The 19,718-nt window shown below is 39.9% G+C and overlaps 1 protein-coding gene across 4 annotated transcripts in view; it reads left to right on the top strand.

Moving 5' to 3' along the window:
* PPP4R4 (protein phosphatase 4 regulatory subunit 4) overlaps window positions 1–19,718 on the top strand; it is a 109,327-nt gene that overhangs the window by 72,199 nt on the left and 17,410 nt on the right. For 2 of the 4 annotated variants that reach the window (XM_053224889.1, XM_027066526.2), the window contains exons 13-20: window positions 502–585; window positions 1,184–1,366; window positions 4,629–4,734; window positions 6,726–6,873; window positions 10,681–10,825; window positions 12,992–13,033; window positions 13,121–13,195; window positions 19,261–19,330. In XM_053224889.1, the coding sequence (XP_053080864.1) occupies window positions 502–585; window positions 1,184–1,366; window positions 4,629–4,734; window positions 6,726–6,873; window positions 10,681–10,825; window positions 12,992–13,033; window positions 13,121–13,195; window positions 19,261–19,330 (853 nt within the window). The remainder of the gene's footprint in view (window positions 1–501; window positions 586–1,183; window positions 1,367–4,628; window positions 4,735–6,725; window positions 6,874–10,680; window positions 10,826–12,991; window positions 13,034–13,120; window positions 13,196–19,260; window positions 19,331–19,718) is intronic. The other 2 variants (XM_053224890.1, XM_053224891.1) reach the window with 2 other exon arrangements.

The raw sequence follows: 19,718 nt of genomic DNA on the forward strand, positions 1-19,718 counted from the left end.
TTATTAAGGAAAATTTAGGAAATGCCAAAAAGTAGACAGACAAAAGAATACCTTTAGTTCCAGTCACTGTTACTGTTTGGTTGTAGTTTAAAAATTTCCCACTTTTTTCTGTGAAGAGGTTTTTATTTTCCACAGTCGGAATCGTACATTCAATGTTATCTCTTTTTCTCTTAGCATTCTTTGGGGAGTATACTTGTGGAGACTTTGCAGTGCTTTATGTTGATGATGCATTCAGTATATCCTGTTCACTCAAATGAGGACGGGCTTGTCAAAGCTCAGCTCCTCAATATTTAGTCATGGCAGAGGGCGTTATCTAACTTCAGTTGCTTTTTAAAAGCCGAGAGGCAGGTTTTCAGCATGTTGGTTGTGTAGAAGTGGCTGTCTCCGGTCTAGACTATTTGAACAGTATCGAGAGACAAATACAGAGATGGACATATGAAACGAATCCAAGACTAGAAAAACAGTAATTGCCATAAAAGTAACCAATATCTCTATTAAAAGGTACTAGATGCTCTCATAGATCATCTTCCAGAAATCCTTGAACTTATGTCTACCGGTGGAGAAAGCAGTGTTCAAGAAAATAAGGTAAACGTCCTGTATCAAAGAAGTTCCTGAATGTTACAAACATGATCTCACTCTGCACAGTTGTTGTAGGGAACAAGGAGAGAGCGGATGGAAAATATTTAAAATAGCGTCTGCCCCATATTAACAAGTGCTTAGTAAATAAATGTCTCTTGGAGCTTCAACAGCCTGAATTTCCTCTCCAATTCTTGTATTACCGTGATTCTTACTGCCCTTGGAGGTTACGTTCACATTTTCAGTTTTTATTAGCATTAATTATTATTCCAAGAATAGCGTCTGGTGAGGACAGAAGAGAAGGAATTTGGAAGGTCACAATTTTCCAACAGTGAAGTAGAACAAATTTTACTTTTGTCAGAGGGATTGTGAGCCCATTCTCTATTTCAGAATTTCGTTTCCAGTAACTGTTCATTTTACTTACGGAATTTTTAAAACATACTTACTTGAATTTGCCGGATAACGGTCTCCCTGTGACAACCGAGATCCTAAGTTGTGAAGTGAGTGAGAATGTCCCTCTCCCCAGTGTGTTGTAAGACTGAAGAATTCTCTGGAATGCTGTGGTGGATTTATTATCATCCATCCTCTGATGGGCTTTCTTTTTCAGTTGTCATCTCTGCCTGACTTGATTCCGGCACTCACAGCCGCCGAGCAGCGAGCTGCGGCCTCCTTAAAATGGAGAACTCATGAGAAGCTACTGCAGAAATATGCCTGTCTGCCACACATCATATCCAGTGATCAGATTTATTATCGTTTCTTGCAAAGAATGTTCACGATCGTGATGACAAATGTGAGCCTGGTACCTTTTATCTAATGCTTTTGAACTCTCACCTGATTTTGGAGTTACCAGATTCTTCACGTTCTCAAAGTAGTACGACAAACTTCATTTATTCCATTTTGTCCTAGAAGGATGTTCTTTTGCCAGGTCTCTGAAGGGGGAACTTAAGTTTCTCTGTGCTTTTCCACTGATGCTTGTTTTTGAACATTGTCTGTATAGCTGGAATGAAGAATGAACAGGTGGTATCTTCACTTACCCTTTGTCCATATGTCGCCAAGGAGAGTGTGAACAGACTCACTTCAAACTTGATGTAGCTCTTCTCAAGAGGCAGGTTGGCAGGAGACTATGATCTTGACTGCTAAGTACCTTCTGCTCTGATAATATACCTTTTATGTGTCATGGCCTCAGAGCCTGCCTCAACTATGCCGTGTTGCCAAGGCATCTTGTAAGCCCCTCAATCTTAGAGGAGTTACTTTTTCTTTTAAAGTACCTCTGAAAGATGGCTATGTAACAGATAAAGCTTATATTAAAAACATGGTGGTCTATGATGGATAGCCTTAAAATTAGAGTCAAAAGCAGGAAAAAAAAAGAAAAGATTTGTACTCAAATCCCCCAGAGAGTGAGTTGTTGACCTTTGTTACAAAAATTTCCAGAGAGGTCTGCTGAACCCCCGGTTCACTGTACATTTAATATGTACATTTAATATGATGTCTTCCTACCATTTTTGAAGTATAAGAAATTTCCATATAACGTATAAGTTTTAGAAGCTGCTAAAAAAAGTGCTTTATGTTCTCATTGTTCTCAATAAAAGGGAGATAATGAAATCTAATAGCCGTCTCAGAAACCCCAAATCCGTTTTAGCCTCAAAGATTAAAAAGAAAAATAACATGGTCGGTGTCATTTTCAACTTAAGTTAAAAAAAAAAATAGACATTTCATGAACTACTTCTTCTACAAGTTAATTTCATTCATCAAAGCAAAGCCTAGAAGATGAAGGTTATGTTATAGACGTTAACAGTCTTAAGAAATGATTTTGGCAACAATGACTCCTTACCAGAGGACAACGCGTGAGTGTGCCACATAGGAAATTTCACATCAAATTGAGCAGAATTTATTAATTCTTTTATTCAGAAATTACTTATTTGAGTGCCTGCTATGTGTCAGGCCCTGTTCCAAGAGTTAGGGATAAAGGGAGTGAATAAGACAGAGTCCTGCTCTTAACAGAGCCTGCGTTCTACAGTGGTGGCGGCGAGGTGGATAATAAGACAGGCTGAGTAAATGTATTAACAGGGGCTGATAAGTGCTGTGAAGTTTGATCTTAATTGTTGACCTCAGTCTGATTATTCAGTAGGCATGTTGTGTTTCCAAAGCCAAGAATACATAATTATTCCATAGTTTTAGCTTCTCTTATCAGGAAGGAGAGACGAGTTGCAACATAGAGTATGAACAAACTACTTGGAAGCCTGAGAGACTCGTTTTACTATTTTCTTTTACAAGACAGTAACTCCACACTTAAAAGGAGATACGTGATTATCACAGCACGTTTTCCATGATCAAAGAGGACACATTATTCTGTGTCAGTATTCTCTGGAGAAAAGAAAGAATTTGTATTTTTAATTCCATACTAATGGTCATAGTATTCATTCCTTCAGCAAAATTAATTGAGAGCTTACTGTGTGCCAAGCACTATTCTGGGTACCAAGATACAGCAGCAAACAAAAGAGATAAGGAACTTATTATCACGGAGCCTTAGATTCTGTTGGACACAGGCGGTAAACAAACATACGTATATAGTATGTCAGGGATGAAAAGTATAGTGAAGACCGGGAAAGCAGGGTAGAGGGCGAGGAACGTGACCTAGGGTAGTAGGATCTGTTGTGGAGAGAGCGGTCAGGAAAAAGTCCTCTCTGATCAAGTGTGCTTCATGCAGAGGCTTGAACAAAGTACTGGAATTACTCTGTGGATGTCTGAAGGACAAGTGGTCCAGGCAAAGGGAATAGTGTGGTTGCGTGAGGACGGAAGCCATTGTAGAAAGTGGTAGAGACGTGAGGTAGAGGGGTGGCTGGGTCCACAGCACAGCACACTTCGAGGGCCATGATGTGGAATCCAGGTTGTATTCTCTGAAACAGGGGAAGTCTTTGGAAGGTTTTGAGCAATGACATAAGCTTTTTTTCCCCTACTTTTGTTGTGAAAAATATTTAAAGATACAGAAAGGCAGCAGTGTGCGGTTTTATTCTACTTGAATTTCAAGGATCCCCACTGTACTAGTCTGAACCTTTAATATTTAAATATTATAGTATTGATACATAAGCCAAGATGGTGTACGTGAATTTTATACTGGGCATAATAGATCTGGTTGAGAGATTTTTCTCTGATACGTAGTTGGAACCCAAACCCAGTAAAGACAGATGATTGAATTCATTTAAAATTAATGAATTCTGCCCAGCGGTGTGACAGAAATTCAAAGGACAAAGGAGTATCGAACATTAGTAAGAGTTATGGACATGGTGTCCCTTTGATTCTAAGTTTCATCTGTGGTGTGGACCAGGGATCTCAGTGATGACATTGAGTTCGAAGAGTCAGAAGCAAGCCAGAAGGATCGCAAAGTATATCTGATCATGGGATCTCTAAATTTATATTTTAGAAGTGGCACATTTTTGATGATGTATCTGACACAGGGTATGTTCTTGCAAGTATTTGCTGAATAAATGAGTGACAAGGTCCAGGGAATGGCTAAGAGAATGGGTGGCCGAGATGTATTTGGGGAGAATGTCACTTAAGATGAAGTGGCAAAGAAACGAGAGTCATCCTATGAATCAGATTTGGATGATTTGGAAACTGTGCCAAACTGAATTAACTTTGTAATATGATACATTAGTTGATATGCCTGAGTGGTATTGACATTAAATTATGAGGGCACTTCCACAGGGATTTGAGAGGTGGACCACACTGTTCTTACTTTTTTTTTTTTTTTTTTAATGCTTATTTTTGAGAGAGAGACAGAGTACGAGGGGGCAGGGGCAGAGAGAGAGGGAGACACAGAATCCAAAGCAGGCTCCAGGCTCCGAGCTGTGAGCACAGCGCCCGATGCGGGGCTTGTGGGGCTTGAACCCACGAACCGCAAGATCATGACCTGAGCTGAAGTCGGACGCTTAACCGACTGAGCCACCCAGGCGCCCCAACCCTGCTCTTACTTTTAGCCTCAATCGAAAATTGATTTGTGGAGCAAAAGTGTATTATTATATTGGTTTAATTGTCTTTCTTATTTCTTTAAGAATGTCTTACCTGTCCAAAAGGCAGCTTCACGAACGCTATGCATTTTTCTACGTTATAATCGTAAACAAGAACAGAGACATGAGGTCATTCAAAAATTAATTGAACGTAAGTAATCATTGCCTCTCACTTTGAAAAACGGAAAGTAAGCAAAGTGGCCTTAGTTAGTTCTGACTTACTGCATGTATCATTTTGCCATGAATAGTTAGGCTGATGTTGGTAAGTATCTGGAGTGTGTTTGTATTTGAGTTTTCTAGGTTAATTTTTGGGGGTTGTTTTAGAAATCTTTAAGATAGGATTATTCTGTGATGAACAAAAGTAATAATTACTCTGGGTCTTTTTGAGTGAGTTTCTACACTTGAAAAGTGAAAATAATGTTTTCTTTATGGTGAAAGTCCAGTTTCTACCCTGATGAAATAGCATTTGGAACTAAAATACGAGTTGAGTCTCCATGAATGTAGCATTTTATGTTTTTATATTAAATATTAGCAGAATGCAAGGATTTTTTTTAGTTCCCTTGAATAGAGTTGATGCATACGTGACTATGAATCTGGTAAGCCTATGTGGTTCATAATGTTTTAAAAAATGAAATCGGGGGCGCCTGCGTGGCGCAGTCGGTTAAGCGTCCGACTTCAGCCAGGTCATGATCTCGCGGTCCGTGAGTTCGAGCCCCGCGTCGGGCTCTGGGCTGATGGCTCAGAGCCTGGAGCCTGTTTCCGATTCTGTGTCTCCCTCTCTCTCTGCCCCTCCCCCGTTCATGCTCTGTCTGTCTCTGTCCCCAAAATAAATAAACGTTGGAAAAAAAAATTAAAAAAAAAAAATGAAATCAGTTAACAAATGCAAATTTTTTTTTTTAATTTGCTAAGGGCTAACTCGAGACAGAAACCTTTAGTTAATGTGTTAATTCTAGAAAGAGTGTCACATACTTATATATACTTAGTAAATTTTTAATTATTGTATACTTGTTTTGACCATAGTGTCTTAATGCTTTTATTGAACTCTGTTATCCAGCATAGGTAGTAGGTAGGGATTTTCTGGTTATTGGACTTCACCATTTTAAGTTGGATCACCATTTTTCAAAAAATTAAGAGTGTATCAAATTCCATTTAAGAAAAATTATGCTCAGTATACTTTAAGCTTTCTCTTTTTTTTTTTTAAATTTTTTTTTAACGTTTATTTATTTTTTGAGACAGAGAGAGACAGAGCATGAATGGGGGAGGGTCAGAGAGAGGGAGGCACAGAATCCGAAACAGGCTCCAGGCTCCCAGCCATCAGCCCAGAGCCCGACGCGGGGCTCGAACTCATGGACCGCGAGATCGTGACCTGAGCTGAAGTCGGACGCTCAACCGACTGAGCCACCCAGGCGCCCCTTAAGCTTTCTCTTTTTGACTCTGTTTTAATTTTCATTTTTCAGGGGTATGACCTCACATTTAGCATCAGTTTTATTTTGAAAGGAGATTCCGCTTGGCTTTAAATATTAAGAATTTTGCTTTTGAACACTTGTGGAATAGGGAGAAAACAATCCTTTAAATGTTTGCCTGAATTATTGTCAGTAAAACAGTGTTACATAGGACTTTAACCACTTCAGAGCATTTCTATGGAAATGAAGAAAACAACTAATTTGATTGGTCAAATAGAAGTTCAGAGTTCGAAGTTACACAGACTTTCATTTGCATTCCAGCACTACGCCTACCAGCTCTGTGACTTTAACCTCTGAACCTCCTCTCAGGAGGATAAATCTATACTTACCCCATTGGATTGTTTTTCGGGATTAAATGTGATAATACGTATAGAGTACTTAGCACGTAATGGGTGATCAAAAAATAGTAGATATAGTTATTTAGTACTTAATAAATGCTTATGGAATAGAATGCAATGTTTAATACATTTTTTTCTGGTTTTTGAGATGTTATGAGATGTCCTTATTTTTGGGAGTCCACAGATCTTTAGTATGTATGATTTTTTTTCTCTTATCTCTTGTATTTGCTAAGCAAATTGTGGATATAAAAAAACTTGTCACGGGTTTTGCGTGTCTAATTTTGTCACATATAATTTCATGTAGGAAAGATTAAACTTATCTTTTTTGTTGTTGTTTCTAGAACTGGGCCAAGGAAAAAGCTATTGGAATAGACTTCGATTTTTGGATACCTGTGAATTTATTATAGAGATCTTCTCCAAATCATTTTTCTGTAAATACTTCTTTCTACCCACTATTGAACTGACACACGATCCAGTGGCAAATGTGAGGTACGCTACCAATCCAAGGAAATACTTGAAAAAAATTGTATGTTTAAATTTATCTACTATAATTTATCTACTTACCAACTGTAAAGAACATGCAAAATCTTTTTCATGGTCAATCAGAAAACAAGTAAATAATGTATACTTATTTTGAAATTCCTAGTAGTCTTAGTTGATGAGCCTCAGTAAGACTTGGAAGCTTTTCATGGTGTCTCAGGTCTTTTGTTTATTGGGTTGAGAGAGCAGTAGTGAAAGCCAGCCTGGCAGGCTTCTCCTGCCGCTTGGATACACACATTGGCATCAGGATTTGCGCAGATATTCATAATTTATGGATCTTCTAAGACTAAAGAAAAAATAATTCCAAGTTGGCTTGGGCAAAGATCTGTCCATTTTTAGAGGCAATCAAGAGATTGGTTTTTGTTTTATATTTTTAGTGTAAGAAAATACAGAAAATGCCACTGCATTGGCTTCAGTATTTTATGCATCTTATCTGTGCTAAGTAACTAATGAATCTAACTTGCAAACATGTTGCAAATCGAAGTCGGCCCTAGAAAAGCAGCTCCCGCTGTGATGAATTGTCAGAATTGTCACTTACTTATCAAGCAGTTGACAAAAATTATTTGAACGGCAACGAGGGGCACCTGGGTGGCTCAGTCAGTTAAGCATCTCTCTCTCTCTCTCTCTCTCTTTTTTTTTTAAACATTCTTTAATGTTTTTATTCTTGGGAGAGAGAGAGAGAGAGACAGAGTGTGAGTGGGGGAGGGGCAGAGAGAAAGAGGGAGACCCAGAATGTGAAGCAGGTTCCAGGCTCTGAGCTGTCAGCACAGGGCCCGACGCAGGGCTCGAACTCATGGACTGCGAGATCATGACCTGAGCCGAAGTCGGATGCTTAACCGACTGAGCCACCCAGGCTCCCCAGGGAGACACAGAATTCTAAGCAGGCTCCAGACTCCACGCTGTCAGCATAGAGCCCGACACGGGGCTCAAACCCACAAACCGCGAGATCATGACCTGAGCCGAAGTTGGACATTTAACTGACTGAGCCACCCAGGCACCCCCTGACTCTTGATCTTGGCTCAGGTCGTGATGTCACGGTTCACGAGATTGAGCCTTGCGTCCTGCTCTGCGCTCACGAGGAGCCTGCTTCGGATTCTGTCTCTCCCTCTTTCTGCCCCTCTCCTGCTCTCTCTCTCGCTCTCTTTCTCAAATAAATAAAAAAACTTTAAAACAAAAACACAAACCTGAAAGGAAATGAAATCATCTCTAACCCAGGTCAACGAGACTGAAAGCATAGAGTTGACCCTGAGAGAAAGCAACCTGTCAATTCAAAAACCAAATGAGGATTAATTGAACATTGCTCTGTGAATTTTGGTGATTTTGGGGGTAAGAGATCATTGCATAGCAATTTGTTTTGGTTTCCGCTCTTCTGCCTGGGTAACCGCCAGTCAAACAAACGGGTCCAGCAATACCATATATTAATTGGCTTTTGGAGACGAAAGCATTGGCCCAGCTCTGCAGAGATGTGTAGATAGAACGAAAGCCATCACAGGCAAGAGTGGTGGGATCATGCACTTAGGACAGGGGTTTCTGGAGCCACACTGCCTGAGCTGACTTCCAGCTCTATACTACCTGTGTGTCTTTGGGCAAGTTACATAATCTCTCTGCACATGGATTTCCTTAGCACCTAGTTGATAGGGGGTTCCAAGGGATAAATACCTGAGATCATGTACATGAAGAATTTAGCTTACCAGGAAGGGCGTGTGATACCTAATCATAAAATCTTTATAATCGCACAGACCCAGGATTCTCAGAGTTAAATCACCACTTCTGTAGCTTTTGTTGAATGTATGTTTTCGAGACTTGCCTTGAGTTGTAAAGAATGAAGTGTGCATAGACTGTTGATTGTTTTTGTTTTTCCTTACGTCAATGTTTAAAACTTGTATTCACGGAGCCTAGACAATGCGGAGGCTGGAAAGACCGTTGGTATTCAACTGAGCCTTCCCCTTTGCCAGAAATGCAAATGATTCTCTTTGGGGTAACTGGGGCCCCTTAACTGAGAGAAAGCATCACCAGGATCCATGGTGAGCTCAAATGAGTTCGAGACCATTATTGCTATGAATGGAGCTGAGTATTCTAGAGGAAGAGCCTCCTTCGCCTTTTCGCCTGAATAGAAAGCAAACTTTTTGTATGTGGAGAATCCTTGACTGCGGGCTCAGTAGACTGGTTGGCCTAGAAACTCTAGGAATGGGACTTGGTTGTCTCGGGTTTGGCGTAGAAGTAAAAAAAATAGTATCTGGAGAGCACTCAGAGGAATGAATGAATACAGCAGCCCAAATGTAGGCAACTGCCTGGCATCGCTCTGTGAAAGCAGCCCCGGCAGAGCACTAGCCTAGTAGCTTAGCAAAGCAGAGCACTTTCTGCACTGCCTCTTCCTGGCAAGGTTTTCTGTACTGCCCCGGATTGCCTCTCACCTCTCTGGCGTTCTTCCGTCTGTGTGTTGCTGCCTTATCCGCGTGGTGTAGACTGGGATGGCGCCTAGGCTCTGTCCTTTTGCCTTTTCTTCTCAGACTGCACTCAATGGCCTTGGCGAGCTCTCCAGTCTCCTGGCTTGCATGTCATCTGTGTGCTGAAGATTCCTGACTGTATGTCTCCAGCACGGGTGTCCTTCCTGTACAGGAGACGCGTTGAGCTAGCTGCCCACTTAGCATTTCCGTGGCTTGTCCAACAAGCGCCTCAGACTCGGTCTGCCTGAAAGTAAATCCCCGCCGTGTCCCGCGCCCACGCCTGCCCTTGCTTCTTCTGAGGTCTTCTCCATCCGTGCACATGACCATCTCCTCTTGCCACCTGCTTGGATCAAAACCTTACCTCCTTCCTGCCACCCCACCACAGTTCCTCAGCACACACTGCTGCTTGCAAAATACGTTGAATGCAAACGCTTCTGGCTGCCTGACTGCTACCACTCTGGTTCAGGCGGCCGCCATCTCCTACCTGGATGACTGCTAGAGCCTCCTCTGTTGTTTCGCTTCTGTCCTCGACCCTCTACGGTCTGCTCTCAAACCAGTAGTCAGGTGATCCTTCCATCACGTTAAGCCCGATCACTTCCCTCCTCTGTGTAAAACCCTCCACGGCTTCTTACGGTGTTCAAAGTGAAAGCTAGTCTTCGAGCAGTGGCCTCCAAGGCCCTGCACGAGCTGGCCTCCTGTTGCCACTTTGAGGTCTCCTGATGATCTCACCTTTGCTCAGCTCTACCCACTGTAGCCTCTTTGCCAGTTTGGGTCAATTTGCCAGTTTGGGGTAACACCCAAGTCAGGTTCCCCCTATAGGTCATTTGCACATACGGCAGGCTCCTGTCCATCATGCTCTTCTCTGGATGTTCACGTTACTCCCTAATTTTCTTTAATAAGTCTTTGATTAAATATTATCTGTTCAGCGAAACCTTCGCTGAAACTCTCTATGACCTCGTCTTTTAAAACTAACGCCCCTCCTCTGATTCTCCCTTTTCTTTTCCTGCTTTAGTTTTGTCCATGGCACTTACCACTCTCTGACAGATACTTTGTTTCCTTATTCTTTCTTCCTTACCCCATACTACAGGGTGAGCTCCAGGAGAGCAAAGAATTTGGTTGGTCTTTTTCACTGTGTGTCTCAGCACCCAGAATAACGAATGCTTGACTCCTAACAGCCACCCCGTAAGCATTTGCTACAGGCTAAATTCCCAGGCTCTCCGAAGTTTGAATTTTCTTTCCATTTCGCGCGTTACTGTTATTCTTAGTTATTGAACTCATTCAAAAGTAAGTACTGTTTAATTTATTACAGAATGAAACTTTGCTACTTGTTGCCCAAAGTGAAATCTACTCTGAAGATCCCTGCAGATAAGCATCTGCTTCAGCAGTTAGAAATGTGTGTGAGGAAACTCCTCTGTCAAGAAAAAGATAAAGATGTTCTGGCTATTGTAAAAAGAGTAAGTATCGCTCTTGCCGCACCAGTGGCGTTTCTTGCGTGAAGACAGTGTCCATCACAGCTTCCGTGTTTTAGCTTGACACGATAGCAATATGGTAACATAGCGTTGCTAGAGTAGTGTTGGTAACGGACTTGGCTGACGTGTGCTACAGCTGCTAAAGTTCCTTTCATGGGGCAGTTAGACATTCAACTTGTATTACTAGTAATATGAGCACCATGAGAGCGCTTGGCCCATTTGAGGTGCTTAATAAATACTGTTCAACTAATAATGAATACTTCATCCACCAGACTTGATTTATAAGTGATTATAATCCAACTGGGAAAGTCACGCTTCATAGAAATTTAGCCCTGGAAGGGCCTTCAAGATCTGTTTGATTTTGCAGAAACTCTAGGCCTACAGATAGTAAATGTCTGCTTGGGATCATATTAGCAAGTGGCTGAGCCGGGGCTGGAATATGGATCTCTTACCCCGAGTGCATTCTTTTTTCAGGAATGTGACATCATGTCTTATGGGTTTGTTTGTTTCTTTTATTTTTAGCATGGGCTCACATGGATTGTTTGCTGATGTTACAAAATGCAAACAGCAAAAATTTGGGGTTAGTGAAGTCATGCCTGAAAATACTCTGTAGTCTTTCAAAACTTTTTGCTGAACGTGTAACTCATATTTTTGTAAGATTAAGTCAAATTTAAATGGTTACTCTCAGTCTGAGTGTGAACTTCAGGATACATAGTTTCTGAGCATTTCTTTATACTGAGAGGAATTAATTTATTAATGCCTTTTAACTTAGCATTGATGGTGAGGGGAAAAAAAGAATCCTTTATTTTTTTTTTTTCCGTTTTTTTTCTTAGAGATCATTGCCAGATGTCACATGAGGAACTTTTTAATACAGTGATTTGATAATTTAGTATTAATTAGTATACTCTTGTTTTACTGGAGCGTGAGTTCCTCTTTTACCAGCTAAACTAAACAGAAATACCCAGGGTCTGGACACCCACCTAAATCTAAAAGCATATTATATATAGTATATGTATATACGTGTATGTATGTATTATATGTATTTGTTTCTACCAGATATTTCTGTCCTTACCATTTAATTACAGAAGTTTAGGCAACAGAGTTAACTTTCACAATAATAAACATAAGAGCAAGAGTGACTTTCTTGGCAGAATTTATTAACTCAAAAGATAAACTAACCCCATAAATAGGGACAAAAATGATTGAATTAATGGATTACTAATCTACAAGACTAGACCTTACTGTAAGTGTGTGTTACATGAGGAAGTCAGTCAATCCCATGAAAATTCTATAGTATAATGCTTATCAAACTGAGGGCTTGGAAAGGGAACCACCGAGGAAGCTTCTTCTACAAAGCTTCGGGATAAAAATGGCATGGCTTATGCTAGTCAGTTTTTAAGGTGGGAAGCAATTTTATTTAAAAGGGATAATTTCATGGCATAAATTACAATATCTTCCTGAATTTCAGCATAAAAAATCTTCAAATAAATCTTCTGTGTGCAACACTGGCTTTGGGCATGAGTCTGTATAAATAGACTTTTATCTGGACCATCATAGTGAGAAGTACAGTCCTCTGTCAGAGTCACAATGCTGGGTCAGCTGGACCGCTGTTTCATTAAAATGATTTGTTTCAGACTAATGTGTTCTGAAAGAGAAATGCTAAATTGAGAAATACTTTCAGGGCGAAGTCTTCCTTAATGGTTAGAATGTCATAATGATCAAACATTTCTACGGAAAGGAACTAAGGATTTTAACCCAAATGACAGTTTGCTTCGTATATATTTAGCTAAAAGTTCTTTTAAAAAATTCAAAAATTATCTTGTATTTCTGAAGATTCAGAGAAGAGTGGCCCTGGGGTTATTAGAAGTTCGCTAATTTGTGTGTGTTTAGTGTCCAACGTGTCCCTCTAGACTTGCTCTCTTTAAGGTTAAAGTCTTTTACAAGCAGCATAAATGGAGCCTGGCATTAGGAGGTTGGCGAAAAGTACCATGTAAAATTGGGAAGAATCTGAGAGGTTTTCTAATGTAGCCTTCCCATAGAATGGAGAAGTCTCCTCTTTGAACCTCCCTCTGGAAAAGGAGTCTTTTGGAGAGACGATTGTTTGGCTTAATTTAATTACTGTCGAATAATTTTTCACAACTTTGCTTTTAGACCGTGTTAGAGCTGGACAGGATGGAAATGTCTATGGATGCGGTAAGCCCAGGCTTTACCTTATGCTCAAAGAATATAAAAATTGGCAGGAACTCATCGTAGTGTTTCGTAACTTCATTTTAAACTTAGTTTCAGAAAAAGTTTTATGAAAAAGATTTGTTGGATCAAGAGAAAGAAAGAGAAGAACTACTACTTATGGAAATGGTACGTTGTTTGCACGTGGGCACACACACACTTCTTTCTGACCAGTGTTAGCTGTGCTTTGTTATGCAACCCAATAATTTCCTGATTTTTTGAAATCTCTGTTGTGAACTAGAACGCAAACTACATCTGAGAACCTTTAAAAAACAACTACTTTATTGAAGTATGATTGGCGTACAATTAACTGGATATATTGAAAGGGTACAGTTTGATGAAAACATCACCACAACCAAAATGCCAGCCATTTCCATTCCCTCAGGCGCTTCCCCGGGCCCCTTGGAAATCCATACGTTCTACTCAGCTCCCCCAAAACCATTCATCTAGTTTCTATCTATAAATAGCTAGCAGCTAGAATTTATAGAAGTTTGTTTACATATAATGTTTTCTGTTCCTGCCTCTTTTTACCAGCATAATTGTTTTGACATTTATCCGCGCTGCTGTATGTTCTCAGTCGTTCATTCCTGTTTATCTCTGAGTAGTAGTCCACATTCCAGACCTACCACAGTTTGTTTATCCACCTCTTTTTATTTTAAATTAGAAACCTTTTTTAAAAAGAAATGTTTATTTCTTTTGAGAGAGAGAGAGCGAGCGTGTGAGCAGGGGAGGGGCAGAGAGAGAGAGAGAGAGAGAGAGAGAGAGAGAGAGAATCCCAAACAGGCTCCACGTTGTCAGTGCAGAACCCAACACAGGTCTTGATCTCATGAACCATGAGATTATGACCTGAGCTGAAATTAAGGATTGGATGCTTACCTGACTGACATACCCAGGCGCCCCGTGTTTATCCACCTCTTATGAGTACTTGGGTTACTTCTAGTTTGGGGATATTAGAAATAAAGCTGCTGTGACCATTTATGAAGATGTCTCTGGGTGGGCCTATGAAGAAGTCTTCTTTTGCAGAAATACCTAGGAATGGAATGGCTGGATTGGATGGTATGGCTTGCTTAATTAAAAAAAAACAAAACAAAACACAGTTTCACAAGGTTGCTGTACCATTTTACGTCCCCATCGGTTGTGGTGGAGAGCTTCAGTTACCCCACATCCTCTCAGCTCGATAGGGCGGGTATATAATCATGTCTCATTGTGATTTCAAATTGTATATCCCTGATGTCTAGTGATGTTGAACATCTCTCTGTTTATTGCCCATCCTTATCTCTTATTTGATGAAGTCTGTTTTCAGATTTTTTCAGTTTACGTATTCATTTTGAGAGAGCACATGCCCATGCAAACAGGGAAGGGGCAGAGAGAGAGGGAGGGAGAATTCCAAGGAGAATCCACTGCGCTGACAGTGCAGAGCTGGATGTGGGGCTTGATCCCACAACTGAGAGATCATGACTTGAGCTGAAACCAAAAGTCAGATGCCCAACCGACTGAGCCACTCAGGCGCCCCTGTTTTCAGATATTTAAATGGGTGGTTGTCGTCATCTTATTGAGATGCAAGAGTTCTTTATACGCTCAGTACTACTCCATTGTCAGATATACATTTTATGAATGTTTTCTTTGAGTCTGTGGCTTATCTTTCACTTATTTAATGGTGAAAGATTATTTTATTTTGCAGAGCAGTTTTAAATCTTGATGAGGTTCCACTTACCATTTTTTTCTCTTATTGTTTATGCTTGTTTGTTCCAAGAATCCATTGTCTACCCCAAAATTACAAAGACTTTTTGCTGTGTTTTCTTCTGGAAATTTTAGTTGTAGGTTTTACAGTTAGGTCTGTGGTCCACTTCAATTAGTTTATATGATTTTTCCCATCTGAATATTCAATTATTCTAGCACTATTCGTCGAAAACTTCCTTATTGAATTGCCTTAGCATCTTAAAAAAAAATGTCCATATACGTATGTGTTTATTTCTTGACTCCCTATTCTGTTCCACTGATTTACACGTTTATCTTTTTGGCAATTCCAAACTGTCTTTATCACTGTGACATTATAGTAATTTTCAAAATAAGGTAGGTTAAGTTTTTCAACTTTGTTCTTTTTTAATTGCTTTGACCAATCTAGGCCCTTTGCATTTTGATGTAAAGTTTAGAATCAGTTTATCCATTTACATAAAAAGCCCGCTGGAATTTTTTTTTTTTTTAAGCCCGCTGGAATTTTTGTTAGAATTGTGTTAATTATCCTAACAATGAATTTTCTGATCTCTGAACATTGTCTGCCACTCCATTTATTTAATCTTTACTTTTTTTCCATGTAATTTTGGTAGTGTTAAGTGTAGAGTTAAAGGAGGTCTTATGTTCAATTTATTTCTGGGCATATTATGGTTTTTGTCATTATTGTAAATGGAATTATAATTTTTAATCTTACTTCCTAGAATTTCACTGCTGTCAATTACCGTTGATTTTTATATATTCACCTTGTATTTGTTCTAGAGTTGTTTTTCAATTTAATAGGGTTTTCTACATGAGCCATTATATCCTCTTTAGGTACAACAAGATTACTTCTTTCTATTCAGTGTTTATGCCTTTTATTTCTTACGTCTGGTTGCAAAGTCTAGGACCTGAAGTATAACGAAACACTTCCAATTGAATAAAAGTGACAGGAGCAGTCACCCTTGTCATTTTACAGATTTTAGGGGGAAATAGCTTGATCTTTAACCATTCGGCATGATGTTACCAAGAGGTTTTATGTGGGTGCCCTTTATCAAATTGCAGAAGTTGGCTCCTATATCTAGTCCGCTGAGGGTTTTTATGAATGACTATTGAATTTTGTCAGATGTTCTTTCTTCATATATAGAAATGATGTTTGCTTACTCTTTATCCTGTTAAGCCACTGTATTTTTTTTATTTTTAATTATTGCTATTTTTTTTAAATGTTTATTTTTAAGTGAAAAAGCACGAGTGGGGGAGGGGCAGCGGGAGAGGGGGACAGAGGATCCAAAGCAGGCTCTGCGCTGACATGCGGCGAGCCTGACGCGGGGCTCGAACTCATGAACCAAGAGATCATGACCTGAGCTGAAGTCGGATGCTCAGCCAACTGGGCCAACCAGGCACCCCAAATTACCTTGGGTTTTTAAATGCTAAATCAATCTTGTATTTTGGGGATAAACTCTACTTGATGAGGATATATTATCCTTTTCTCTATTGTTGGATTCTTGGCTAGTTTTTAAAGGGACTTTTGCATCTCTATTCACAGTGAAATTGTCTATAATTTCCTTTTTTGTCATTTTTGGGACTTTTAAATTTCATATTACAGTTGTGGGCCTTATAAAATGAAATGTGTAGTATTACCACTTCCTCTTAATTCCTCTTCCTCTGTTTTCTGAGGAAATTGGTTTTAATTTTTCCTTGGGTGTTTGATAGAATTCACTAATGAAATTATCAAGGCCCAAAGTTTTAATTTTGAAAAGAATTTTGGTAATTGATTCAACTACTAATAGATACAAAGCTGTTCAGATTTTTTATTTCTTCTTTTGTAAACTTGATAATTTGCTTCCCATTCCCAGAATTCTGTTAGCTGAGCTGTCAAATTTGTTCCCATAGAGTTGTTTATACTCTTATATTATTCTTTTAATATATATATAGGATCCATGGTGATAACTTCTGTTTCATTCTTACCTTAGTGGTTGGTGTTCTCTTCTTCCCCTTTCTTTCTCTGTCTCTTTTCTTTCTTTTTTTTTTGAATTGTTTTTTGGTGGTTTCATCGAGAGGATACGATACACTTAACCCTTTAAGGTCTACTAAGTGTTAATAGTGTACTAATTCATTCAACGATGATACAGAGCTCTCTGCCCTTTATGTTACAGTTGTTACGTGAATTATATTTGTATTGAAAGCCCCACGAGTCAGTGTAATAATCTTTGCTTTAAGTTGTGATTTGTATCTTTGAAGAATTTAAGAGCGTAAACTCCTGTGTTTACTTTCTTATTTTTTACCAGTTCTAGTACTCTTCATTCATTGCTAAGTGTCTGAACTTCCCTCTGCTATTTTTTTCCCTTTGGCTTGAAGAACTGGCTTTGGTTGTTCGGGGGGGGGGGGGGGGCAGGTATTTTGTGGCATATCATATTTTCTTAGCTTTCCCTTACCTGTAACATATTGTTTTTTGCCTTTGCCCCTGAAGGCCATTTTCACTGGATATGGCATTCGGGGTTGACAACCTTTCTCTTACTGTGCTTTAAAGATGCGTTCTGGTCTCCATAGCATCTGATAAAATATTAGCTCTCTTTTGGATTATCGTTCTGTGTGTAATGTTGCTTTCCTCTGGTTACTTTGAAGATGTCTTTCCTCTTATGCTTTGTTTTCAGCAGTTTGCTTTTGATGTGTTTAGGCATAATTTACTTCAAATTTATCTGTTTTGGATTTGCTGAGCTTTCCGAATCTGTAAACGTGTATCATTTCCCAAATTTGCGAAGGTTTGAGCCATTATTTAAGTATGTGTTCGCTCTTCTACTTCTGGGTCTTCGGTCCCAGATGGTAGATCTTTTGATCTTGCCCCACCGGTCCGTGAGGTTTTATTCCTTTTTTTTTTTTTTTCTTTCCTTACACTTTGTTATTCAGAGCGAATAACTTCCGTTGATGCGTCTTCAAGGCCACTGACTTTTCCTGTCCTCTTTGAGCTGCTGAGCCCATCCAGTGTTTTTATTCCCAGTGCTGCATTTTTCAGTTCTCAAATTCCCATTGACTCCTTCCTTATATTTGCTCCCTGTGAAGAACTGTTCTGTGAGATGAAACACGTCAGTGGAGATCTGAAAAAGCAAGTGCATGACTTCAGCAGCCTTCGGAGACAAAGATTACAGTTCAGGATGGCCAGCAGTAGAAACTGCAGAGCATAAGCAGGCTCTAAACGCTGAGTTTTAGAACTCAGTGAGCTGAACCCAAGACAAAAATCAGGCAATAGAAGAGCCACAGGTGATCCTGGCATCGGAGTTAGCGGACTCGAAGCCAGCTGTGACTAATGTGACCAAGATAATCGAGGAAAAGGTGGGGAAAGTAGCCAACACTACTTGCAACCCACTTAATGACGTTTGTTTTTCAGTTTTACGCGTCTTATTTGCACTGCGAGAGTTCCATTTGGTTCTTTTTTATGGAGACCCGTTCTAAGTAGAAATTTTTTAATCTGTTGTCTGGTTTCTCCCTGCTTTTCATTACATGTGCAATCGAAAAGAATGTGTGTTCTCCAGTTGCCGAGTGTAGTGTTGTCTTTTGGCTTTTGGTTTTTGTTTGACTTTTAAGGAGGTTCCACACTCAGTGTGGGGCTTGAACTCATGAGCCCGAGATCAAGATCCTCCGACTGAGCCAGCCAGGCACCCTGGGTGTAGTGTTTTCTACATGTCAGTTATGCTAAGTTTGCTCAGAACTTGGCATGTTTATTGGTTTTCCTGCCTCCTTGTTCTGTTTTTGGGGAGAAACTGAGTTTTGGTAACATTTTGTTTCTGGATCTGGAAGGTGGTTATATGTGTTCATTTTGGGAAAATTCACTGAGCTCTTCACTTTCTTTACGTATGTTACACTTCAGTAAACCATTAAAAAATATCCCAACACACCATTTCTTTTTCTCAATCTTTTAAAGACAAGTATTACTTTGCCACTTACCCATCAGAAATGGAGATGACCATTAATAAGCAACATTTTGCCAATGAGAATTGGTACATACCTTCTAGAAGAGAAAGGCCCATTATAACAATGATACTAAACTCATTGTTTTAGCTTGACAGACCTCCCAGGGCACAATTCTGTACCTGTTGAAAGAACTCAAATCTGAAAGAACCTTGACTTCTTCAGACAGTAGTTTGGAAAGAGGATTCTTTGCTGAGGCACTTTTGTGAACTGTATTTGTATCTGTAATGCTTGGAGTAATTTCTCAGAAGAGTGTTTGGGGCACCTGGGTGACTCCGTTGGTTAAGCGTCCGGCTCTTGATTTCTGCCCAGGTCATGATCTCACGGTTTGTGGGATCGAGCCCCACATCGGGCTCTGTGCTAAACGTGGAGGCTGCCTGGGCTTCTCTCTCTCCCTCTCTTTCTGTCCCTCCTGTGTCTCTGTCTCAAAATAAATAAACCTTAAAAAAAATAAAAGAAGAGTTTTATCAATCTACCTGTGCTTACCATTTCCTGCTAACACACTGTTTTGATAACAGGAACAATTAGAGAAAGAGAAGCAACAGAGCGATGGGAGGCCCATGAGTGAGAAAAGCTTTGAAAAGAAACGTAAGTAGTCTTCCCACGTTTCAACCGCTAAGTTACACGCTTGGTGTCACGTCCTGGCGTGCTGACAGACCACGCCGATTTTCAGAGTTTGAGACAGAAAATTGGTCCACTTTCTCTCATTTTTTAAAAGGTAGTTTTCAAACATTGGCTGTTTCATGTGGCACCGGTTTAGGAATACATGAATAAATGCTCGGAGTCCGTGTGAAGGTTCAGATCCTTCACAGGGAAACAAAGTCTGACAACAGCAGTGCTGTTGTGAAATTGGTCACTGGACAGCTGAGATTGAAATATGTAGATATATAAATGCAGCATATTTGGGAAAGAGCGCTTCTTAGCTAGTAGGACACATACTCTCTGTGTTGTCTTGCGTGCTTATGGAGATTAAGAG

Source organism: Acinonyx jubatus, chromosome B3, assembly GCF_027475565.1.
Source record: "Acinonyx jubatus isolate Ajub_Pintada_27869175 chromosome B3, VMU_Ajub_asm_v1.0, whole genome shotgun sequence".
NCBI classification, from domain to species: Eukaryota; Metazoa; Chordata; class Mammalia; order Carnivora; family Felidae; genus Acinonyx; species Acinonyx jubatus.